The sequence below is a fragment of the Lepisma saccharinum genome, chromosome 7 (assembly GCF_977018435.1).
Source record: "Lepisma saccharinum chromosome 7, izLepSacc3.1, whole genome shotgun sequence".
NCBI lineage: Eukaryota > Metazoa > Arthropoda > Insecta > Zygentoma > Lepismatidae > Lepisma > Lepisma saccharinum.
The window spans coordinates 77431086-77458077 of NC_139235.1; the positions used below are offsets into that span (position 1 = coordinate 77431086).

The 26992-nt window shown below is 40.1% G+C and overlaps 1 protein-coding gene across 1 annotated transcript in view; it reads left to right on the forward strand.

Annotated features, from left to right (window-relative positions):
* The first annotated feature begins 845 nt into the window (after positions 1–845).
* LOC145989940 (uncharacterized) overlaps positions 846–26992 on the forward strand; it is a 446260-nt gene continuing 420113 nt past the window's right edge. Inside the window, exon 1 of the mRNA XM_083125472.1 lies at positions 846–1428. Within this exon, the coding sequence (XP_082981598.1) occupies positions 1332–1428 (97 nt within the window). The 5' untranslated portion in view covers positions 846–1331. The remainder of the gene's footprint in view (positions 1429–26992) is intronic.

Sequence of the window (26992 nt, forward strand, 5' to 3'; positions counted from 1 at the left end):
TGATTGATTTGGTTTATTTTACTGCCTCTTTCTGCCACTTTTGGCTAATCACGAAGATGAGGATGAGTGATGATGATATGATCAATTTGACAAAAGAGGACCTTGCTGTCGTAGCGCGCTGCGCTAACCACTCCTCCACGGAGGTCAGTGGTCCAGTTTCGAACACCAGTAGCTACTACTATCATATCCTCAAGCTTTGAACGGTCCTCTAGTCCATTTTTCGATTTTGACTTTATTAAGTTCAAATTATTCATAGATAGGCTAATCGGGACTGGGCCTACAGTTTAAATTAGGATCTGAATCACTATGTGCCTCCACCGGGTATCGAACCCGGAACCCCTTAATTTCAAGGTGACGATCATGGGCGATACTTTGTGTCTCTTCTTCAAAACCATCTATTCACAATTCATCCTCATCGTCGCGATTAGCCTATATTAACAGAGAGTTCAAACTAAAAATGTTTGGAAAGAATTAAAACAGTGGTGGCACATGCTCCATAGCACGGAAGCAAACAACGCACACACAGGATAAGAGCTTCGATACAAAACCAAGTTGTTCTTCCTGCGTTTCCAACGGAGGCTCAAGAAAAGAGCATTGCGCATGCGCGCGCGAACCGTCAATCGGTGGATGGAGACTTGTGTCATATCGTTCTGCGAGAGCCAGGAATCTGCTCAGTCTCCCCTAGACCACCGAACGGGTATTGTGCTGCAGCGTTGAATACATTTTCGCGCGTTTTCGCTGTGACTTTATTCCCCTTCGTACTTTATTCGAAACGTACACGAGATCGCAACCTGAGCTGAAAACAATAACAGACGGCAGTGCCATCTATTGGCAAAAATTGTATCGTGCAGAAAAAATTGTATACACTTAAAAGTGCGATTTATATCTGCATAAACAGGCATATTTATTACACAAACAGGTCGCGAGAAAATCAAAACATGCACTAGCTGTTATAAGAAACTTGCTAGACAATGATAGTGCAACGCTAGATATATAAAGCAGTGAAGTGTTACACCACGTGACTTCAGCTATAGTCTTGTAACCAAAGGACTTTTAGATGGATGTGTATCTGTTAGGATGACCCTATATAAGAAAATTCCAGTGGATGTTTCTACGATGTGTGTTTGTTAGTGTGATCGTATAAATTATTTCAGTTTCGTGTTTGTTTTTCTGTTGTTTCCGTTTTTTTGTTTACCCCGTTTCAGTGAGTGAAAAAGTAAGCCAGTGAGGTATGTGACAGGAATCGACAGTTACTGAGAGAGAAATACGATTGTGTGTCGTGCTGCGTTGTGCTTGTGTTTCATTGGTGGAAAATTAAGCGTTAGGAAATCATGAACTTGAAAATCAACATGATCCGTTTGTGGAAAAGTTACTGTTTGTGGATTTTCGGAGTATTTCTTCTGGTTCATCACGGAGCTGCGAGAAGAAGTAAGTATATTCAACACATTCCTTCTTATTTTCTTGTTAAACACTAATTTATCTATTAAATTATTACGTAATTCTTGCTGACGTAGTAGAATTGCGTCGTGAGGCCATCTGTTGTTGAATATTTAAATTAAAGAAGATATATTAACGAGCGTGCTACATCTATAGCAGCTTGGAGAGATATATATGCTAAAAGCATCAAACTTGACCTGCCTAACCTACTCAGATGTGCATTTAAAGATAAAATAAACTAGATTGAACCTGCCTAACCTATTGGCATTTTTTATTTCTGCTTTAGATGCCTACGTAAGTAGGTTAGGCAGGTCAGGATTGATACTGTTACATATGTCTCAAAGTTGCTATAACTGTCTGCAGCAGCTCGTGATATATTATGATGAGACACAATACCAAATAACGGAAAAAAAATTAAACTCTAAATTTGCATATTGTTGTCGGGTCGTATTGCCGAACAACGCGAAATCGGTGGCTGTTAATTAAATCGTATATTTTGAGATCGTTCTTTTAACCCTGTCAACACGAAGTGACTGAAAATAAAGGAAGATTTGTAAAAAAAAACATTAGTGAAAACGCCCACTGGCGTACGCAGAGGGAGCTGATGTGACTACAGCCTCCTCTGAACTTTTAAGAAACTCAGAATTTTCAGTGATATGTCCAAACCCGCTGAAAATGATTCCCGATTACCATTTAAACAACTTTGAAAAACAAGGTTGAAAATTGTAACTGCAAAAATCTTTATTGTGCATTCCGCTCCCCTACAACGTACGGTAGAAAAATGGCCATACAGACAGCATATTGTTTCCGAAATATCACAGCTGAGACATAAATGCGAGAAATGGACGAACATGAAAATTCCATGGTGTGATATACAATTGCCAATAAGGTCTTCAACGAAACTATATGATTTACCGTACCCTGAAACGCCAGGGTCCCGGGTTCGAATCCTGACATGGGCGTGGATGTTATTTGTCCCTTCACCAATTTCATCATATCATCGCGATTAATCAACAGCGGCAGAAGAGGAACAGAATCCAAATCAAAAACAGAAACCACGCGAGTGTTTTGCTTATATAGTGAGACTTACAATATTGCACGATCTACGAAGAGTGATTTGCAATTCTTGCGTGTAGAAGTCGCAGAGAGAACCAATCTTTAACTTTCCAGCAGGAGCGTGGTGCTAATCACTGCACTATGGCTTGCATGAGAAAAGTGTGAAGTCCACAGGACTCAACGCCTGCGTGTCAATTTCACATTGGAAGATAAGCACACCTGGGACCTCCATCATCTGTACCTCCACGAGGAATCGAACACGGAGTTCATTAGAACGATATGCACTAAGTGTGAGAGCACCACTGTCAACTGATGCAAGAAAGTTAAGACACGACTGTCCATCCAGCACACGATGTGTCAGTGACATTTCTGCAATGTCGCAGTGTCCATGCTACACTTCACATAAGTTAACCGTCAAAGCATTTTTGACATGTGTGCTGAATGGGCGCGGAAACTGGTTTTCTAAACTGCAAGAGCTAGAAAGATGCGACGTGATGCGAAGAAGCTACAATCCGCCTCTATTTAATGTGTGTAATTAATTATCTAGCACATTACAATGCAATTCTTATGGTGTATAAGTTAGTCGTATGCTATTCTATTGAGGTTAAAGCATTCACTTACAGCTAGTTTCAAATTGGAAACTCCACAGCGCTCTACGAAGCCACGTGTCGGGAGTTCGAGTTCCAGCCCAGGCATCAGTGTTATTTGAGTGCCCTTTCACCAATTCATCATCGAAATTAGCTAAAAAGTGGCAGAAAGCGACGCTAAATAACAAAAATAAAACAAATCAAATCAGAGTGGAAAGTGTAGAACTTTTTCCCGTTTGCCAGCGCCTTCAGATATCGACTCAAAATATCGAAGGTTCGAGTCCCGACACTGATCCTCTTCATCGAGATCCAGAAATCAAAGAAAACTATGTAAAAATAAAAAATATATACAACCTCCGTTTGTATTACACTGAATATTTAGAGGCTTCTTAAGTTGCATATTGTGACGCAACCTCAAAATATCGGTTGAAGGTTATTGACCAACATGAATCTAGCCTCCAGGAAATTTGTGGGAAAAAACAAGGTTTCCATCTCTACGTGACTCAAGTTGAAGCGACTGATATAAAAACAAAATACAGTTTAAAATGTGTAATATCTAGCATGTAGGATTATGAAGACGCAATGAAGGAAACCTCTTACGAAGGTTTACCAAGAAGGCCTGTGGGTTTACGATACGACGCAGAAGCAAAATGCAACAGTGGCGTTGGATGCAAAAGTAGTTTTCCTTTCAAGATTCACAATTTCGGATATCTGATATCGCCAAATATCATTAGCATGCTACTGTCATTGACGATACGACAAGTTATACTTTTTCCCGAATTACGATATTGTCCACACAATAATTAATTTGTCGGCAAACTATTGTGACAATGATATATTATATTGCCTGTATATTCACGAGATACCGTATCGGTTATATAAGCCCTAAATGCTCATAGAAAGGTTGTTTGCAGTCAGATACGTCTTAACAGTCCCTACAGTGCACGCTTAAAAGTAACAGTTGCCCCGATCGACGAATTTATAGTTTTTGCGCAGCTCACTATAATAAGCTTTTTCTAGTATGCGCAGATAATTCTAATACTGCTTACTGCGCATGTCTAGTATGAATAGTTGCCCAGAATGACGAATTTCTAGTTTTTGCGCACCTCACCACATGAGTTTTTCCTTGTAAGCGGAGATGATTCTACAAATGCATTGTGCGCATGGCTAGAAAGAATAGTTCACCTGAACGACGAAATTCTAGTTTTCACGCAGCTCACTATAATGAGTTTTCTAGTGTGTGCAGGTTATTATAATAGTATTTACTGGGAATGGGTAGAAAGAATATTTGCCTCGAACAACGAATTTCTAGATTTTGCGCAGCTCATTATAATAAGTTTTTAGTATGCGCAGATAATTCTAATAGTGCTTACTGCGCATGCCAAGAAGGACGAATTTCTAGTTTTTGCGCAGCTCACCACAATGAGTTTTTCCTTGTACGCGCAGATGATTCTATAAATGCTTTGTGCGCATGGCTAGGTAGAATTGTTAGCCAGATCGACAAACTTCGAATTTTTGCGTCGCTCATTATAATGAATCTGTTTAGTATTCGCAGATGATCCTAATATTGCTTACTGAGCATGGATCGTCACGATATATCGCCAACTTGTCAGCCATTACTTACTTCCCTCACAAAGCTACATTTGCTCGATGCTCTCTGCACATTTGCTGGCGCGAAAGTGATCTCGCGTCTACGATGATAATTCTCGGAGAATTTATCAACGTTTGTGCGCAGTTGGAGGCAAAATAGAAGACTCCCATTCCGGGAATTCCCCAACAAATCAAGTCGCTTAGTGAGGCTCCTGAATGAAGGAACGTTATGGCGACGGAAGACATGTTGCCAGGAAACGGCTAATTTTCCACCGAACTTAGCTCGGATGGGTTCGGAAGCAATTATTGGACGAAGACGGATATGTCGAATCTCAAGCGTAATTGAGGCTGCTGATGTTGCAAGTCACGAATTCACATTTGCGAAATGTCGAACGCTCATATTTTACAAAGTGAAGTCATATCGTACGGTTCATTGACTGATATTAGAATTCTAGGTGTGTAACGCTTGGTGTGCACCAGGGGGAGCGCCGAAAGAGCAAGAAGATAAAAATGCAAAACAGGAAACGTCGTTTTGCCCTTGGAAGTTCTCGTGCCTTAATAAGGCAGTTGAATTGTCAGTTCGCGAAAGAACAAATCTAAAACTTATCTGTGGTTTATCGCTCGCAAATAACGTTCACAAATGTAATATCACGCTAACACTTACCTAAATATAGTTATTATGAAGATTTGTTCAGGACGTGATGTGCAAGATGCGTAGTAATGATTACAAATACGACTTCTGTTGTAGGTATTAGTGTTATTTTTATCACTTTATAGATTTCATGTAATTATCATTCGCCATCATCGTCGCGATTAGTCAAAGTGACAGAAAACCATGTAAAATTAGGAAAATACACATACAACTTCCTTTCATATTATAATGATTGGTACTACTTTCGTATAGGTGAGACACATATAAATAATTTATTTCGCACTTTTTTACATTGCTAACGTACTATTCTGCATTGCGGAACATTTCTTTAGGTGAAATAATGGATTTGTAACGAGTACTTACTGTTCTTCCTTATTTCCACACACAATATGGCGATAGCATACCCATTCATCGCGCGTTGTGCCAGTGTTTTGTCGATTTGCAGTGTGCATGCAGTGTTGCAATCTTGTTCACCGAAAAATACCTACTTTCGTGCCCGATTTGAAATTATGCTAATAACTCGCAAACCACTGACGTTAGCCCCACAAACCATTTCCCGTAAGGTTAGGTTAAAAAACATCCACGGGTAGCCCCAAAAATTCACGATAGCCCCACAAACCATCACGGGGACGAGGTATGCCTACGAGGTTAGGTTAGGCCTGTTAGGTTAGGTTCCATTAACACTCATTTCGTTCAATTTAGCATATAAGGACAACATCAGTTTTTCTCGATGAAAGAAAATACACGGAATTCTTTTGAATTTTAACTGCATTCCACTTCTTTCTTCAAGATTCCGTGTTGAATTTCAAATTCCACGGCATCTTCCACACCCGGCAACAACTTCACGACGCATCCTCGACAGATCATGTTCTAGAGAAAACACGGCGTGGTTTGAAACACTGACTATGGGGTTTACGTCATCTAACACACGGAACATTGTGCTCTCGTGCAGAAAGCAAATGGCGGCGGCAGCAATAGCGTGTCGGAGAGAGATTTTCGCAGAAAAACACATGAATTCGCATTAAAATTGATCAAAACTACATTCCCGAACTTCAACAATGCTAGAGAAAATGATTTGCGTAAGTACTTTCTTCAATAAAAAGTAAGAAATCCGTCTCCGCTATACGAAAGTGTTACCTAATGATTTTTAATCGACTTCATAAGTTGCATGTTGTGACGTAACCTTTAAATAGCACTTGGAACATTATCGACCAACCTGAATCTAGCCCCCAGGGAGTTTGTGAATAAACAAGATTACCATCTCTATACAGCCCGAGGTGAAACGATTCCGGGACACCTTGAAAACGGCATTTTGAAGTAGTGCATATGAAGATATATATTGCCGCATTGCAAGACTAAAGTTCTTCTGTATTGACTGAACTGATTAATAATTCATCCGGGTGTTCTATTATACATAAAACAAATGCATAAAAATGCTTATAACTACTCTCTCTAATAGTTGTCCGAGTAAAAAGTGTCCATACAATAAAACAGTGAAATAAATAATGCGGAATGTTCATTTCGAACTTGTTTCTCGCAGGAAAGTTTTTTAAAACTTTTTTTTTACATTTAAGGAACACAAGAACAGAACAAAAATAGGCAGATAGCGTAGTTGCTAATGCTCTCGCTTGTAATGAAGGGGTTACAAGTTTGTTTCTTGTTGAAAGCGCATTGCACAGTGGATGGGATCCAACTTTAAACTATAGGTCGAATCCCGATTAGTCAATCTGTGCAAAAAGTTGACTTAAAACGAATGAGAATGAGACAGGTATTTTGAAACCCGATGCGAGACCGGAACAGACTCATTCTTATGTCGTCCTTTCTTTTCTACATTTCACTTGTTTCCCTATTTCTTTTCTTTTCCATATTTATTTAGCTTCATCTATTTGTCAATCATGTATTATCTTTATTTTCTTCTTTTGTCTGCGTCTTTCTACGGCTCTATTTCTGTCCTTCATTCTTGCTCTTTCTCTATTATTTCTCTCTCTCTCATTCTGCGTTCCTGAAAATGTCTCATGTAAGTTATTTGGGTGTGCTAAAGATCCATCGCACACCCAGTTGGATACGTCCCTGCACAGCAAACATTAGACAAGTAAGAAAAATCTGACTTCGATGTTTTCTTTCCGTGAACGCTTGCGTAAACAGATTATGCCCTGGCACGAACGCCAATTGTAGTTTTCCACTTAAATAACCGGGCTCACAAAAACCGGCATCAGCTCGTGCAATTTTCTTGCTCGAAGCACAGAAGTAGCCGTGTAACTACCTACAAGATGGCGCCGATTTATCGTTCGCAGCAGGAGTGATATTTATGGCTTGCAGAGCTGCCGTGGCAAAGCTCCTTGAACACCAGAATAGCATAATAATAAAGTCACGTGCGTGATTGATTCGCGACAGTTTCTGCACAGAATATAAACTGAATTTCTTGGCGTCTCTTGTCCCTGGCACGGGAAGATGTATGACTGTGACTGTCAACTGTATTAATGTCAGTCATCGTTCAATCTGTCTATTTGTTAGTTCTCGTTAGCAAAATTTCCTGCACAGATGTTTGCATTTTGGTGTTGTCGATTGTCAGGTGGCAATATTGAAGGAGATTTATGAGTAAACTTTTACACTTCGCTCTCCATTATCTACGCACTGGAGAACCCCAAGAAAACAGACATTGGTACTATTATAGTATGGGGTGACACCTATAAATCATATATTTCACACTATTTTACATTGCTAACGTACTATTTTGGAATGCGGAACATTTCCTAATGTGAAATAATGCATTTCTAACTAAGATAATGTCTATTTCTTTAATTTACGAGTACTTACTGTTACTTGTTATTTCGATTCTGTAACAGATTATGGCGGGCGATAGCGTACTGGTTCAGGGCGCATTGTGCGAGTGTTTTGTCAATTTATGCAGTGTTGCAACCTCGTTCACCGGAAAATACCTACTTTCGTGCCCAGATTTGAAATTATGCTAATATCTCGCAAATTGACATTAGCCTCACAAACCATTGACGTTAGCCTCACAAACCATTGACGTTAGCCCCAAAAACCATTTTCCATAAGGTTAGGTTAGGTTAAGTTAGGTTAGGCAAGCATAGTTTAAAAAAAATTAAAAAATTAAAAATGCTAGACACGTCATGTTCAAGTGAAAACACTGCGACTTTCAAGCACTGACTACGGGGTTACGTCATCTTAACACACGGAACATTGTGCTCTCGTGCAGAAAGCATATGGCGGCAGCAGAAACAGCGTGTCGGACAGAGATTTGAGCAGAAAAAAACATGTATTCGCATTAAAATGGTTCAAAACTACATTCACGAACTTCCACAACTCTAAAAAAAATATTTCCGTAAGTACTTTCTCCTGTAAATTTGAAGAAATCCGTCACCCCTATAGGTTACTCAGACATTGATTGCAGTGGCGCCAATGGGGTCGTGGGGCCTGAGCCCAACTCAAAATTTGTCGTGTTTTTATTATTATTATAATATTTGTTATCGTGATTTGTCATTGATTTTTTGTCACAAAACAGAGCAAATACCTCTGTGAGATATAAAAATTGTGATCTTCATGGTCTTTTATACTTTCGCTCCTTTCGGTGCTTTGTGGCATTCACACCTTGCGAGGGCCACCCTTGTATTGTGCAGCAAATTGTACACAAGTAATTCATTCTTCATATCAAGAAGAACTTTTTGCAACTATTGCTTTTGCAATACTGTCACTCACTCTCTCCCACTTCATCTTCTTTATCTTTCATTCGGGTATTATCTTGGGTGGTTTTTCTTCATTTTGTTCTCTTTACACGTCAGACATTTCGATATAATAATTTAGCTGATACATATCATTATAATTTTAGTTTCAATCAGAAAAATAATATTGTGGGCGACCACGTAACCAGATATTTCAAACTCCGTTAATTCATGATTCAGAACTTTGTTTCAAAATTCCTGAATAATTATTGGTTCGAATGCACATTTCACGTGATATGGATCAAAATCCTAAGCTTTTCAAGTAAAGGCTTCCTTCGGGCTGACGCACAAAGCTTGAGACGTGGATCCAGGCGGATTCCTATTGGTAGACAGATCGAGGTCGTACAAATATTATTTTTGCCGAGTTCCAGAATTGAGAAACCTCCCCCACGAAGCGCATACTTTCTCCGCCCCAGCCCCTTGAAGTTGCGAGTCGCTCCGTGTCAATAAAGAGGCAGGCCCATATCGTTCCAGAAATGAATCCCGAGGTCTTTTTTTCCGTGAGATGATGCAAAAGCGGGTCGGCCCGATTACATTCAGCGGGAGCAAGGGAAACACGAGCTCCCCATCTCGGTGAACAAATATCGATCTGGTCATTTCCCTCCCGCCGAGAGAGAGAGAGAGAGAGAGAGAGAGAGAGAGAGAGCGATTGAGAGAGACAATTAGAGATACAGGAGAGAATGAACGAGGAAGAAACAATACAGACAAGAAGAAGAAGAATAGAGAAGGGGGCAAAGGGAAAGAAGAGAAAAGATACAGTGAGGAAGAATGAAAAGAAAAGACATAGGAAAAGTATGAAAAGAAGATAAGAAAGGTGGAGTGAGAAGGAAAGAGTTTGAGTGAAAGAAGAATGAAAAAGAGAGAGAGACAGCGGAAGAGTGAGAGGGAAAAGTGTGAGAGAAAAAGAGAGATGGAAGGAGTGAAACAGAAAGAGAAAGTTTGTGTGAGAAGGAAAGAGTGAGAGGAAAGTAATAAATGGGGATGGAAGGAGTGAAAGTAGAGAAAATGCAAGAGAGAGGGAAAGAAGAGAAAACAATATATGGGCTGAAAGGAAGAGAAAGAAGGAGTGAGAGAGAAAGAGTGAATGAGATGAAGAGAGGCAAAGAATAAAAGGGAAAGAGTGTAAGTAAGAGAAAAAGAAAGGCAGAGAAAAACAGTGATAGAGAATGATAGAAAGATGTAGTGATAGAGAAAGTGTGAGTTGAGGTAATAAGTGAGGGGAAAGAGTGTGAGTGAAAGGAAAAAAGAAATTGAGAGAATGAAAGAAAAAGATGTAGTGGATGTGAGAAATAGAGAGGGGAAATGTGAACGGGAAAGGGATGAAGTGCTTTCAGCTCGACCTGGATCCACCATAATTTCTTTGGTAATAAATTCATTCTCGTTATTTGCTGACCGATCCTCGTACTTCACTTATTCAAGAAAAGAAAAGAATGCTAAAATATTCTTGACATGATTAAGAGGAAGAAATATTGAAACACATTCTTGATAGAATTCACTGAAACAACATAATTTGTTAATAACATCCATTGCAAGAAGAAACCCAGGAATATTGTTAATAACAAGTGTAATTCATTGAAGGAAGAGCAACAGTGTTGGTCAAATTCATTGCAAAAAGACGATGGGAACAAGGGGGGGGGGTTCCCGAAACCGGGAGTCAAGTGCCAAAACTAGGGGGCAAAGGCAGTATATTTCCCTTTGTAGATAAGATTTAGCATAGTGCGGGGGCAAAAGTGGCGAATATGGGAGGGGCAACTGCCCCCAACTTGACAACATTTATTGAAGGAAGGAAAAAAAAACAATTTGTAGGTTCTGTCTTAGCATACTCTAGGAGGGGGCTGTCAGGTCTACCACCTCTATTTTCTCTATTTCTCAACTGTGAAAATGTTTATAAAAGTTGCATTGTTAACTAGGGTGTGCCCAATATTTCTGTATTACTTCTGTTCATAAAAACATAAATGTAACGTACAAAGGAGATAAAAAAAATCACTTAGCGGGGCTATTAATCGCTATATTTGAATGCGTGGAATCCGACAGTGGCAGTGTACAATTGGCTGGGAATGGTGGAAACTATTGTAATTATTATAATACATATCTGAACATATATAATAAACATAGGAAGCAGTCATTCAATAACAAAATGGTTCTTGAGTTTTAGAGACAAAGAAAGTGTGGGCCTGTGAGCACCCCCCTCAGATAAATAAGTTTGTTGTACGTCACGGGCAAGCCTTGCCCATATAGAAGGAAAAATCTAATATTGAAATAGTTTCCAATATAAAAATAGATGTAAAGGAAAAAAGTTTGCTACACTGATTAGTTTCACTCGTTCGACGATATGTCAACACTGTGACCAAAGAACAAATACGTGTTAGCACGCTTACAGTGGTTATGTAAAGAATATCGGAATCAAATGTTGACATAATTTGCTTACGTTTCTAACTGAGAACAAGGAATTTAATTTTGCCATGTACACATAAGTTAAAAAGTATGTAGGTTTATCTGAATCAAGAAAAATGTTAACTGTTACAGATAGTGTTTACTGAAAGGAAACTTAAACAATATTGCATAACGCAATGTAGGGAAATATTATCATTGTGGGTTGCATACACTGAGGTAAACAGTTTTCACTCCCGTTCCCCCCTCTTATTCCAAGACAAATGTTAACATTCTAAAGAACAATAATTCTGAAATATAGAACACACTCTGAAGAGCAAATATGCTTTAGCACACCGACGATGGTTATGTAAAGACTGGGGTTTACGTAATAGAGAATTACAAGTTGTATCTCTTAAAAAGAGTGCAAAATTAATGTAATTGGGATTCGCAGAAGCGAGTCTATTCATAGACCACGGTGCGGAACTGAAACGAAGACACAAGAAACGTATTCTCGTCGACATGATCACGTGACATGCATTTCAGCGTTTATTTCTGATTGTGCTATGAACAGAAAATGGATTTATATGTAGCAATATAGTGCTATATATGTAAATATATATACAAGGTGCATTCAATAAGTAACCGGAAAAGTAGTATAAAAATTCTAAGATACGACCATGATTGTTATATGCTTGTTATTTGTGAAGGCATCTGTAAGCTATTCATAGCTGGGGCTGGCACGCCTGCCTCGCGCACGGAACGCTGGGAAAGTTACACAAGATGGCGGCACCCTTACAGGAGTGCTCCAAGATGGAGCAGCGAAGTGACGTGAGATTTTTGTTGAGCGAAGACGTGAAACCGATAGAAATTCATCGCCGCATGACAGTTCAGTACGGAGACAAGTGTAAGAGTGGGCTGAGAAGTTCAAACAGGGCAAAACAAGTGTTGAACATTCTCCGCGCGTCCAGGGCGCTCTGTCACTGCAGTCACGGAAAGCAACATTGCTCAAGTGGAGGACTTGATACCGGAGAACCGGCACATTACTGTCAGTGAAATTGCTTCCCTGATGGAAATAAGTGTAGGATCAGCCCACCATATCAGTCATGACATAATGATCCGTGAAAAACTTAAACCAGACATTCTGCAGAGACGACGTGGTCTGGTGTCCACTGGTGTGCTTCTGCTCCATGACAATGCGAGACTACACACTGCTTACCCGACCCTCCATATTCGCCCGATCTCGCACATTCCGATTTCCACACCTTTGGCCCACTGAAAGGTGCACTAAGCGGATCGAGGTTCCAGAATGACAATGAAGTTCAGTCAGCGTTGCATGCGTGGTTACGCAAGCGTCCAAAATATATTTTTTTCCTGTGGAATCAGTGAAGGCGTAGGTGAATTGAAGTAAGGGGGGGGGGGCTATGTTGAAACATAGTAATGTAGTTCTTTTCCTGCTTGTAATAAATATTTGTTACAACATATTTCCGGTTATAGTATACTGAATGAGCCTTGTATAAGTTCCTGTGCATATAGCACCGAGCCATGAAGGCACATTTAGGGGATGTAGAGTAATGACCTACACATTCTCCATCTCGGCCATTTTAGGGCTGATGTGATCAGTACCATGCTCCGGCCGCCTTTACCCCCCCCCCCCCCCGCCCGAGGGTTGCTCCAAGGTACCCATTGATTTGAGGCTGGGTGAGCTCCAGAGCCGCTTTATGCGGAGACAATGCCGGAAAGATTGCGACCTTAGATCGCCCATCCTGGGAATCGAACCCGGGTCTCCCGCATCGCAGTCAGACATCCTAGCGACTAGAGCACCGCTAAATGGAATTACAATTGTGGAAATGGCAATTTTCATTAAGCAAGAGGCTCACTTAGCTAAATAAAATGCATTAGGTTCACACGGCATTAATTGTAATACAAAATGTGCTTTATTTTTGGCACCAAAACCATGGATTACCAACCTTTCTCTGATTTGTTATAACGAGTCCACTTTATGCACAGATGGGCTAACGGGGACTGGACCTACAGTTTACGTAGGGATCCGAACCACTGTGCAATGTGTCTCCACCGGGTAAGGAACCCGACACCATTTGATTACAAGGCGACGACGTTACCACTACGCCATCGGAGAGACCTAAGAACTGAAAAGTGAATATCCTAAATATGAATCTCCCTAATACAGCTTTATACTGAATGAAACTGCGTTCCACATCACATGAAGTAATAGGACTATATTTAAAATATGCAATGAATTTCACCGCGAAAACTTGAGTTCGCATTCTCTATTGTTGATGACAATGTTAAAAGAGCAGATGCATTGTTGTCAAGATCTAAAATAGAGTACAAACAGAACGGAACACTGACGAACGGAAAACCATTGTTATTTAACGCGAGATGCAGGGCTCGAAACGGACGGCATTCCGGTCCGTGAATGTATGGAACCTTCCCGTTCCGTCTCGTCAGTAATCCCAACGGACCGTTCCGGTTAGTTTATTTATTTGTTTGTTTTTAGATATTTCACATGTTTATTTTCAGTGTGAAGTAAATTGTTAATACTCTTTAATGGTACATATTATAAGCATGCACATAAGCTATTCCCCTAGATTCAAATGCGTTGTTGAATCTTTTGTGCCTTGTCGTTCTCGTTTGAGTTTGTGTTTAAGTCCACTGTATGAACAGAAAGGCTAATCGGGACTGGACCTACAGTTTAAAGTGGATTCGGAACCACTAAGTGCCTACTCTGTGTTTGTGGTTCTCGCTTTTGCTTTTTTATTTGCTAATTATTTTTATTATTTGTTGTGCCTTTTGGATTCAACCATAAGATTAACAAAAGTGAAGCGTTCCATTTCCATTGATTGACTCATTTGTTTTTCTGCCACTTTTGGCTAATCGCGAAGATGAGGATGAGTAATGAAAGTGATCAAGGGACACTCACAAAGAGCACCCATGCCCAGACCGGGTTCGAACCCAGGACTCTGACGTCATAGAGCGCTGTGCTAACCACTCTGCCAAGGAGTGCTGATAAAAAGGGAAATAGAGTATCGAATGAATATGGAATATATGTAAGAAAATGTTTGAATATGGAAAATTATATGTAAAAATAACCAAAATATGTGCTAAGATCTAATATACGTAAAAATATGCAAAAGACGATATGTATTTACATGCAAATCCATTGGCTGGTTATGAAAAGCTCAGGCGATGATACGTACGCGGTTGTATCAGAGAATAGTTTCTTTTCACATACTTTTCCATCATTTTCTGTTTCTCTAAGCGAACGTGGCCCTCTCCGATGGCGCTGTGGTAGCTTCGTCGCCTTGTAATCAAGGAGACCCGAGTTCGATAACCGGTGGAGGTACATAGTGGTTCGGTTCCCTCCTTAAACTGTAGGTCCAGTCCCCAATAGCCTTACTGTACATATAGTGAACTTAAAACGCCAAATTAATCAATCTAAGTGAACGATCAAGGGAATGAACGCCGATCTGCGGTAGGGTGACCATGTCCCGTTTTGACCGAGACAGTCCCGGTCGTCCCGTCCCGTCCATATTATTAGAAAACCAGTATTTGTCCCGTTTTATAAAAGTCTCTGAGTTATCTTGAAAACAAAATCTAATTTAAGAGACATTTCAAGCTGAAAAATATGTATTGTTTCATATGTGTTCCGTTATTTGTAGAGCACTAAATAAGCATGCAGTTTATTTACGGAATTTAAAGTTCCTGCGTCTTGACAAAACCTCAAAAGAAAAATCTAGAGTTGTGTGTCTGGAGATTCATAAACGACTAGATGATTACCAGGTGTTACCCGGCTATTTATTTATCCCAATCTTGTATTAGACAGGAAAATAATGAATTCTAACTATAGTGTAAAATGTAAGTAATTTTATTTCATCCTCAATGTCACCAATTAGCTTAGCGACTCCGAAAACTATGGATTCGACACTAATGTAGGTCACTTTTCACCCCCTCTCACCCCCCATGCCGATAGGTGAGGAACTTGGAGTTGAACAGCATTGGGAGTGTCACTATTCATCTTAGCAAGCCCCAAAACTATGGATTCCACAAATATCGGTCCTTTTCGCAACACACTCCTATCAGCCTGAATGTTAGACAACCCGAGAAACACTATCGTTGTGCGGGATGCATAGAGTCACGGCTGACTTGTGCGGAATTTAATATCGGTCGATTTCGATTGTTTTTACCTCACCCCCTTCCCACCCCGACCCTAGGGGTGCCAGGGGTGTCTTACCCTCGCAGTATTTCTTTCCATATTGTAAGTGATGTGTGTACCAAGTTTGGTTGAAATCGCGCCAGGCGTTCGAGAGTTATGCCGGAACAAACACACACACACACACACACACATACATCCATTTTTATATATATAAAAATAATATTAAAAATAATAATATAAGAAGATTGATGAAGAATAAAGCTGCTCTCAAGAAGATTGGTTCTTCTGCTAAATACTTCCGGCATTACTCAACTTGAGCATAGAACTAACATCAAAGGTTGATCAGAAAGGACGAGAAATGCTATGTAAATCATACCAAGATTATAATAATTAAAACCTTTTGAGAATGGGAGATCATATTTCATTTATTGTTTATGATGTATCATTTATGTGATCCATCCTTTTATAAATAATAAATAATAACAATAATTTTATAATTAGGCCTAATTGATTTTTCAGGAAAGAGTGGGTAAACTGATCTCCTTGGGATGTCCCGTTTTGGGGTCAAAATATTATGATCACACTAATCTGCGGATAACACGCTATTCCAACATGTCTAGATTGTCCTCATTCCGGAACACTTGACACGTCTACTGAAAAAAGATACCACTGGACCCATATAACTTAATGTAAGTCCCCACGAGAGTCCATATGAGATTTTGCACATGTTGCAGAGTGAAACACGGGGAGGGGGGCGATGACGTAACACATCCAAATGAAATCGATCCGATTGGACCGGCATTCGGCAGCTTAACACGTCATTTCCATTACAACACGTCAAAACAGTTGTACCTTAGGGGATGAATGGACAGCGGGGTCTGCATGTATGTATGTGGCATGAAATATCGATATTGCCTCCCTCCCCGATCAGCCCAACCTCCCTCCCACCCTCCATAGACTTTGAGCTGGCGGCCAGGTCCTATGGCCGTGAAGCAGAATATTTCCGCTCAGAATGGCGGTGTTATGAAGCTTATAACCATATCAGGTATACACAGCATGGTGCGTTTGTTCTTCGAAGTGTGAGCTGACTCATCCTTTTGTCTCGGCACTTATTTGAGGTTCTGGGTTTGAGTCCGAGGATAGCTCTTTCTTCTTCTTTCATCACTTGTTCGTCTCATCACCTTTTCATGCATGCAAATCACACTAAGGTAGAAACAATACAGCAATATAGACAATGTGGTATAGACAAAAACGACCACAAAACAATTTTATGTACTTAGTTATCACTAGGGCTTGGAAGTTGAGGAAAAATCCTTTTTTCTCCTAGAGTCCGAAGACGAGGCCCAACATAATATATGTTCATTTTGGGTTATTGTAGGCAGAAAAAGGTGGGTTTTATTTGTCCTTTTTTTGCCTTTTTCGGCGTTTTTTTGGCTTATTGGTCCTTTTTTAGCCTTTTTTTAGTTCTTAACGGCTTTTCTTGCAACTTCACCTTCTTTCGACTACGTTTTTACTGCCCATTCTCAATTCTAATCATCATCAGTTCATCACCTCTTAAACATGTCATAAACATATATATATATTTGAACCATCCCTGAAACGAGAGAAAAACATTTTTGGACGACTGAAGCAGGTACGGTACAAGGTCATTTAACCGTAACTTGTCTGGAAGGTCGCGCTGTAAGTGGCAACTTTCTCTTGTTTTGAAGCTTTCAGCACGGTGTATACGACCAGACAGCACGCGCCTGAAAAGATCTCAAGTCAGATAAGGAGGTGCCGCGCATATTCATTACATATGTAATTAAAACTAAAGTTATTAATTAATTTGGATCCCATTTATACGACCTTTTCTTAGGTCCTTTTTTTGACATTTTTAGGCATTTTTATAGGTCTTCACTATTATTACAATAACAATTCCTTGACTAATATTAAATCTTCAGCATCTAAAAATCATTTCGCCTCCTCGATGGCGTAGCGGTAACGTCGTCTCCTTGTAATCGAGGATTCATGGGTTCGATTCGGATCCCACTTCAAGTAGCGATTTGTCTATCTGTCCATTCAGTGGACTTAAAATAACTCAAATTGAACATTTCCACTTTTCTTTATCATTATCCATTAGTTTATATACACCGGTACTTGAAGTGTTACGTAAAACAACTAACATGATTAAGCAGTACACACGTGAAGATGTTCTACAAACACCCATTCCTTAAGTATGACTGGAACCCAACACCTCGTGATGCAAACAGTGACGTCGGGTGGGATTACAAAAGGTGTTATTACTAGGGGTAGGAATTATATGACCTAAAATTCACCAAAATATGCAAAATAAAATATGCTCTTATGGCCTAAAATTGTACAAAATATGCACTATAATTTGAAAACATGCCCTTATAACTGGACAATATCTAAATGCTGAGATATTGTCACATTTTTTACTATTTTTAGTTCACTTTATGGGCCCTGAGTTGCAATCCACAATGAATACTTTCTGTAAATTTTCAAATGAAAATGAAAAAGATTTTGCTGCAGTAAAAAAAAACCTCGAGTGAACGTGGGAGTAAAAATGACTGTATATTTCCTGAAAATGCAAAAATATTCTGAATATGATCGAAAATCCATCAAAATATGCTCTATCATGCAGAAATGGCCAAATATGCCAAAATATGCCCTTAAAAACCACCTTAATTTAATTAGTTTCTTCACAATATGAATTTCTATATATTTAGGGAACACATCACCCTTCCCAAAAAAATATGCTAAGTCATGAAAATCCTAGCCCTACTTATTACCAACCTTCGTGGCAGAGTGATTATCACAGCCCCCTACGACACAAGGGTCCCGTGTTCGAATCCCGGCCATGGCATGTCTCTTCATCAATTTCATCATAGCATCACTCATCTTCGCGATCCGTCAAAAGTGGCAGAAAAGAGAAGAAAGATAAACCAAATAAAAAAAATGTTACTGGTTACTGATAAGAAACAATGCCCAAGTAAGACATACTGTAATCAATGGATCCAGGGTTCGATTCCATGGGTCGAGTCCTGAATCACCTATATGTGCATGTGAGTGAATGCGTACTGCACCTAGACACGCACGTGCATGCACCCGGAGACAGACACCATACGATGAACACCAGACATGCTGGCGAAACCTTGGACCATTATCTCCAGACCGAAGCACACTTAACAAACATTCAGCGCTTCGTTGAATAAATTGCATATTCCATTCCCGGAATTATTCGCTACATTAGAGCGGTCAGCATGAATATTCATCGCAATTTAAAGTCTGCGAGGTAGGGGGGAATATAATATGAGCAATTTGTGAGGCTGATTTCGGGCCACAAATATTCCCACAGGATCTTTATGACTGGACAACTCATAGCTCGGTCAGCCATTAAGATAAGAACATCCAAATATTAATGTTTCAAATTTATCACTCGTTCGGCACGTTTTATGGGCCTCTCGAACAGAGACGTGGCCATGTATATGCTTGATAGCCGAGCCTGGTCTTCTGTCTGTCTAGTGGAAATGTATGAGACCCTGATGTGTGGGAGATTATGTGCCTATTGGAGTTAAAGTAGCGTACTGGTATTCATAAGTTTAAGGGTGTGTGTGTGACCGTCTGGCCACAAAGGTGCAAGTATTTTTGTGGGAGGTTCATGGATAACAAGTGCAGTTTATAGTGAAATATAGTGTGTTTTATAGCAGTGCTGAGAATTCTTGATCGCGCATATGGGACAGCAACGATTCCATTATCAACTTGAAACTCTGGAGAACGTAGCTCTATCCGGGAAGCCATCAAAAGCAGACACCTATAGAGGACCATAAACAAAATAACCTTCCGCCAAAGTCCCCCGAGCATCTTCCCCTCCAACCGCACAACTCGGTTCGTAAGGAAGCATGCTCCACTCTATACCTTCCCTCCACGCGCGAGAACCAGGCACAGGATACGCAGTTCTTTTGTGGCCCCACTATAGCAACCAGTTAGGAGCGTTTAAGACAAGATAGACTACTTACCTTAGAGTCAAAAGTAAGTAGCCTATTTTGGGGAAGACAGAGACTTCCCTTCCCGAAATGTCACCAAATACCTTATAATAAAATAAGAAAATGTGTGTAATGCATTTGAGGAAACACGTGAACAACACTGCACGAATCAATAAGAAAATATGATCGTAAGTTATTTTCCTATCCGATTTCCGCATGAAATATCATTAACATTCTAGTAGTAGCATCCCTTAGTATGTAGAAAAGTATCTCTGAATCTGTGCATAATATGATGTATTTATTGCCGTGCCATCTAGCGGGAATCTTCACAACTATCAAAAATTAAATACCGGCATAGAACCCAAAGTTTCAAAAAAGCTTCAATAATATAGACGTTAATGAGCATTTCAGAGTGAAAATTCCTCATTGCCTAAGGGTCATGGAAACCTAGCGAGCAATATTCCGATATTTAATTATGAAATCAGATTATATTGATTACAAGCCAAGGCTTCGTTCAAACTTTTTTTCTAAAAAAAAAATTACATCAATTGCAAAAGGAAAAACAGAGTTAATTAATTTTTTATAATGTAAAGGACCAAGAATATGCTGAATATAGATTCTGTTAGCATAACATTCGTGGCGCTACAGGAAAAGAACCAGGACGCAAATCAGATCTACGTATAGCGCTATAATATGGAGATATTCTGAATATCAACTTAAGGGCATACAGATAAGAGTTTATTCTATTCTCGAGATATCTCTTCCGCCTATCAACGACGTAATTTCAGTTTTGCCACAATGTCTGCGAATATCTACTGTTTCAAATTTCTTACATTTCCCTCACAGGGTCTTTCGCAGTGATATTCAACAACGAAAAAATAAGTTAGCAATTCTCTTAAAGTAGAAAAGAAGGCATAGTGTTCCCCTGTGCTTAGCACCGCACCACGCCATGAAGGCGTATAGAGGATTTGTGGGTAACGCACCACACTTTCTTGATCTGGTCGTGAGTGGGGGTGATGTGATCAGCCCTGACCGCCTTTAACCCCCCAGGGTTTCCCCCAGGTACCCATGTCATTCGACGCTGGGTGGGCGCCGGGGCTGCTTCCAACGTTAGAAAAGCTCCCGGATTTGAACCGGCCGGGGATCGAACCCGAGACCTTTAGCATGGTAGTCAGACGCGTTACCGACTTAGCCACCGCGGCTATTCTTCTTAAAGTAGAATAACTGTAAAATATTTTTTGAGTTCTTGAGTCCATATTATGCATAGATATACTAATCGGGACTGGACCTACAGTTTGAAGTGGGATCCGAACCACTATGTTCCTTCCCCGGGTATAGAATTGTAACGGTGTTTCTTGCATAGCTGTGAGAGTTAAAACAGCGCTATATTTTCAGTCAAGTAACTGTAATTACTTTTTCAGAAAACTAACTGTAACTGTATTCTTTCAGTCAAATAACTGGGTTAATTTTTCATCCATTTTGTGTGTTGACTTTGTAAAAAAACTATAACTGAGGTACTCTTCCAGACAAATAGCCAGTTATTCGTTCATTCAAGTAAATTTAAAAGAGTTACTGTTTCTGACTGAAGAGCGTGTGTATCCTTTAAGCTAACTGTTTATTTTACTTCGCCTTTCTGCCATTTTCGGCTAATCAACGAAGATGAGGATGAGTGATGATATGATGAAAGAATTGGTAACATCGTCGCCTTGTAATCAAGGGGTCCCGGGTTCGATACCCGGTGGAGGCACATAGTGGTTCGGATCCCACCTAAAACTGTAGGTCCAGACCCAATTAGCCTTAATGTGCACAAAGTGGACTTAAAACAGCAACTCAATCAATGATGAAAGAACACAGGAAGATCATCCATGCCCAGGTCGGGATTCGAACCCTAGACTTCCGCACGGGGGTGCTAGGAGTGCCTCGGCACCTCCTAATGCGTGCTCAAGAGATGTAGCAAATACCATTAAAGTAACATTACCTGTGCAGATGTAGTCTTGTATTTTTTTATATTTGTTAGAGTTGATTATGCTGTACGAATATTGATTTTCAATTGTCTATTTTCATTGTTTAAATTATATAAATATCGTCTCAATGATGGGAAAACCTGTACTAAAGTGACAACAAATACTCAGACTAAAAATGTAATTAAAAAGTTAAAATTTCATCTTCACAAACCACCTTGTATGAAGAAAGAAACTTGAGGTTAACACAATGAAGCTAACCCTGTTTCCCAAAAGGCACACCCAAATAAATTAGACTACGCACGCCTATGATTCGAACCCGTGGCGTCATAGGGCGATGAGCTAACCACTCAGAGGCCGGCTTAAAGTCACGTGACTGTACTTTTATTGTTGTATTTCCATTTCAAATTGCCTTTGTGTTTGGCTAATCGCGACGATGACAATGATGGGTAATTAGAAAACACTGACAAAGAGAGACAAGGGGGTATGAAGCCAGGACTTGAACCCGGATGACACATCGTGAGAAGACAAGTAAATTCGACCAAGTAAATTTTAAAACAGTCCCTTTCAAGAGTAAAAACCCCAGCAGTAACTATCTGGTTGGAATTGTAACTTTCCTGTCTATGATGAAGCGGAGCTTGGACGCTGTCTTCGGATTGGCTCAGGACTCCAGCTCAGTCACGCCTCGAACCCACTCCTCAGTAAGAAGAAGACACCAGCCAATGAGAACTCCAGGATCCAGAGCGAGCCAATAGGAAGACAGCGTCCAAGCTCCGACACATCATAGTCACCATTTTTACATTCCCTGAAGATGAGAGCAATGTTTGCGCTCGGAACGTTGGAAGCTAAAGCCGATTTAACCTGGCTGGTAAGCCGAGAATAAATGTTCGAACTTTCTGGTCGTTACTTCGAAAGCAGATAGCCAATGTATCCAGCAAAACAGCCTTTGTGTAAGAATCATAGAAACAGCATCGAATTCCCAAAAATCCGCCAGGAATTTGACCGCGAACGAAGCAATATTACAAACAATGCTTTTGTGCATTTTGTGCTCTGACCCAATCGTAATTTAATATCACCATGAGAACGAGAGGGGAGGGGTGGTCGAATATAGCAACAAACGCTGACATTTCTGTCGAATACGAATTGTTAGGAAAGTTAAGGCAATAACGAAACAACGCAATATGCGGTCTGGATCGAAATGGGGAGCAAAAAAATAAGCAATATGTATCGTGGCGGTCAAATATGACACAAAGCACGCTAGCGGGGAAGACAAGCGGGTAAAAATTACCATGAAAATAGAAGCAATAATTGCTGCCCGCTATTGCTCAATTTAATTACTTTGAACATGTGGCGCTGACGTTGCGATATAATCAAAAATATCTTTCGCGTGTTTTGAGTTATTATTATACCCTTTTAATCCTATCTTGCGGGCTCTGGCCGCTCTCAATTGAGATATTCAGTGGCGTTCTGGCGGCTGATTATAGATGGGCCTTCGAAAGCAACCCGATACAGGGCTGAAATTAGAGATTGCGCAGTCTCGTCTCTGTTAACGTTTCTGAGATTTAATAGGAGCATTATGAAGTGTTTTAGAATGCCAGAAATGCTTGTGGAAGTAAGTTTGAAGCTTCTAGAAACTAATTAGCACACTTTAAACCTTCACTGAATATTATTTCCAGGAGAAAAATAATTTGAAAAGCAGCTTTCGCGAGCATCCGAGCTTCGTAGGCGTTCTTGGTTTACGGTCGTCTCAGACAAGGAGTATCAGGAGATCTTCATGCGAGGCTCGAAGGGAGTTTCGTTCTTGAGACCATGTTGATGGAAGAATTTGGAAACTTCACTCGAATGTTGTGGTCGTGTCCGAAAGGTGGAAGACCGTACTTGAAGCATGCTTTGAGAATGGTCTCGCAGTCCAGTCTCCAAGTCTTGGTCTGGAAGCGAAAATCTTTCGAATTACACTTCGACTGCAGCGCCTAATACGGGCAGTAGATAAGACTACACACGCATTGTTTATCCTGCGTTATATATGATAAGTTCCTCTAAGAGAGCGCCGCCTCTAAGAGTACGCAGCTTGGTTTTTGAAGGTTGTCAGCATTGCAGAACACTGCCATTTAGTCATCAGAAGGCTCCACAAGTTGACTGTGTGCACGTCGTACCTGGTGGATATCGTGGTGTTTGCCGTGAAGGTATCGGCACGTTTCTGTATTTTGCCTGTTCACTGTAATATTGAACTCTCACATCATAAGGGTTATGATCTGGTAATGGTAATAATTTGTTTTAAGTATTGTAATAAGTGTTAGTATACACCACAACGTCGAACATCAGACATATGTGAAAACGACCCCCCTGCATGCTGATGCTGATGCTCCTGGCCGATGAATTCTGAACCTTGTCTTGTTCCTTTAAGAGTACGCAGGGCATGGAGAAGTCAGAAAATCAGAAGTTCTCACATCTTCACCGTAAAAAAAACTCACTTTTGGTTTTAACTTTCGGGACTTTGCAAAAACGGAACGACACGGTGACTACTAAACCAGTGCCTCCAAGGAAAATTGTGCGGCCCCCTTATGATGCAACTCCATCAACGTCAGCACAAGAAAGTTTCTTCTGCCCTGGGTGTGATGAACAATATGTGGAACCCATAACTAAAGACTGGGTTCAGTGCGTAGGTTGTGTTCAATGGTGGCATGAAGCATGCTCCTTTTATGAGAGCATGGGTATATTTAAATATGACACCTGTTAATGCGTGCTCTTGAAGAACCTTGTGCGCACTCTTAGCGGAACTGTCTTCTAAGACTGCGCAATCACATTTTTTTTTCATAGAAGTTTAAAAATAGTACAAGTTTATTATTACCTGTACCTTTGTTCACATGTATTCAAAAGTCAATGTATCAATATGTGTTTTAGTGCAAACTGTTTGTGGTCATAATTATTTCTTTAGCTTCTGTGAGGTTGCAAAGATAAGTGCGTACACTTAGATGATTTCCCCCTACACTTATTTTACCAAAATGACATAATATTTTAAAAAGTTTTTGTATTTACATTTCCACAGACTTTCGACTTCTATGATTTCAAACAAGTGAATAAGAAGCGCACGAGTGAAGCAGGAACGACGATCGGTAGTCCAAAGTGAAGTAGGTAACGTTACTTCCGACGAGACAGTACTTCAGTTCAAGCCTGCTTTATGGACTTTTCGGTCAGAGCCTATGAGCCCTAAGCTTGACCGGCCTAACATAACAAATAATTTAGGAACGTTACACCCCTTCACACCTCCCGTCACGTGACGTAAAGCGTCAGCAGTCCGTATCCTGAACAAGAGTAAACGAATGGCTGCCATCAAACAAACACACAAAGTCATAACAACTTATGCGTTGTAACAATCTCATTGGCAATGGGATCGTTACAATCCACAAATGTCTGCTACTGTAAAGGTATACGAGAGGAAAAACCTTTCTCCAGGAAACACACAGTTAAGTAATCACCAAACTTCTGAAGTATATGTTAATGGACATAAATAGAAATCGAACTTTGTAAACAATTAGTGTGTACTATGATTACTTTGAAATTAAACAATTGGAACTTGGATACTGCCTAATTCTCGGTCATGTCTCGTACTGAAAACTCCTGCCATCTGTTATCTACAGGGTGGGAAATAACCTTTTGCTAGGGGTCCACAGTAAAAAGTAACAACAATTAAGAAATTATGGTAATACCAAATGTTTACTACGACAATTGTGGTTACAAAAACAAAATTAAAAGTTAGTATGTCCGCCGTTTGCTTCTCTCACAGCACGAAGACGATCAGGGTAGGAGCTCAGAAGATTCGCAAACAGTCCGTATTCCATTCCATGTCACGGAGGACTTGTTCCAGATGTGCAAGGAGTGTTGGCCGGGAATAGCGGTCCGGTCCGCGTTCCACTATCATCAAGAACTCAACTGCGTCCTGCTGAATAGCCCCAAAGTGCTCCGCTGCATTCAGGTCCGGTGATGCACCCGGCCATTCAGAACTGCTGAAGAAGTCAATGCCACTTCGCCGAAGAAGGTCTTGGTTTTAGCATTTGCCTTGAAGCAAGGTGGTTTGTCGTGAACTAACTTTTAATTTTGTTTTTGTAACCACAATTGTCGTAGTAAACATTTGGTATTACCATAATTTCTTAATTGTTGTTACTTTTTCCTGCAGACCTCTAGCAAAAGGTTATTTCCCACCCTGTACGTTAGTCAAGAGATCCAATTTGTTCAATTGAGCCGTTCTAGCCAGTACTATGCGGTAATTAATAGGTTACAATATATCTTAAATAGGCAGTAATCGGCCAAGTTTACCAAAGTAGGAACACCGATTTGTTTATCCTCCAAAATTTTATTAATTTTAAAACTTGGTTTTATTTTATAGTGTCAAGAGTTTCTTCATAGTTTGCTTAGGAATTCCCTATGTCAGAAATAATGTAAAACGCATAATTAAATTCAGAAATAGTGGTTTTAAAAAGTGATATAATATTTCTTCACACATTCGGATACCCAAATATAATTTCTTGTAATTAAAACAAACCTAGGTTTTTGCAATAAAATAACTTTGTTTCTCTCTTTCTTCCTCCTCCGTTTCTATAATTTCTTCCTTTTCTGTCAATATTTCCTTATTTCTTTCTCTCTCTTTCCTTCTATTTGTCTATTTTTCTTTCTCTTAAGATCTTCCTCCGTTTCTAGATAACTTCATGCTTTATCTTTCTCCATGTCTTCCTTTATTTATATTTCTCTCCTTCTATCTTCCTCCGGTTTGTCTACAACTTCTTCTCTTTATTTCTAACTAGCTGATTTCCCGGCGTTGCGCGGCTATTCATTTATCCAAATCTTGTATTAGACAGGAAGATGATGAATTCTAACTATAGTGTAAAATGTAACTAATTTTAAATGTGATCGTGAATGTCACCAATTAGCTTAGTGACTCCGAAAAATATGGATTCGACACTAATCTAGGTCATTTGTGACATTTCATTTTTCACCCCTTCTCACCCCCCCCTTCTTGCCGATAGGTCATGAACTTGGAGTTGAACCGCATTGCGAGTGTCACGAAAATTATGGATTCCATTCGCAACACAGCCTGAATGTTAGACAACCAGAGAAACACTATCGTTGTGCGGATTGCATAGAATCACGGATGTCTGTCTGTGCGAAATTTAATATCGGTGGTTCTCGATTATTTTTACATGTCACCCCATCCCACCCTACCCCTAGGGGTGTCTTACCCGCACAGTATTTATTTCCAGATTGCACGTGATACGTGTACCAAGTTTGGTTGAAATTGCTCCAGGCGCTCTAGAGTTATGCCGGACCAAACAAATATACACACCCACGCACATACATTCATTTTTATAGATTTCCTCGCTCTCCGGGCATCCCCTTCTCTCTGTGAGGTCCATTTTCTGCTATGGCCGATTCTTACAA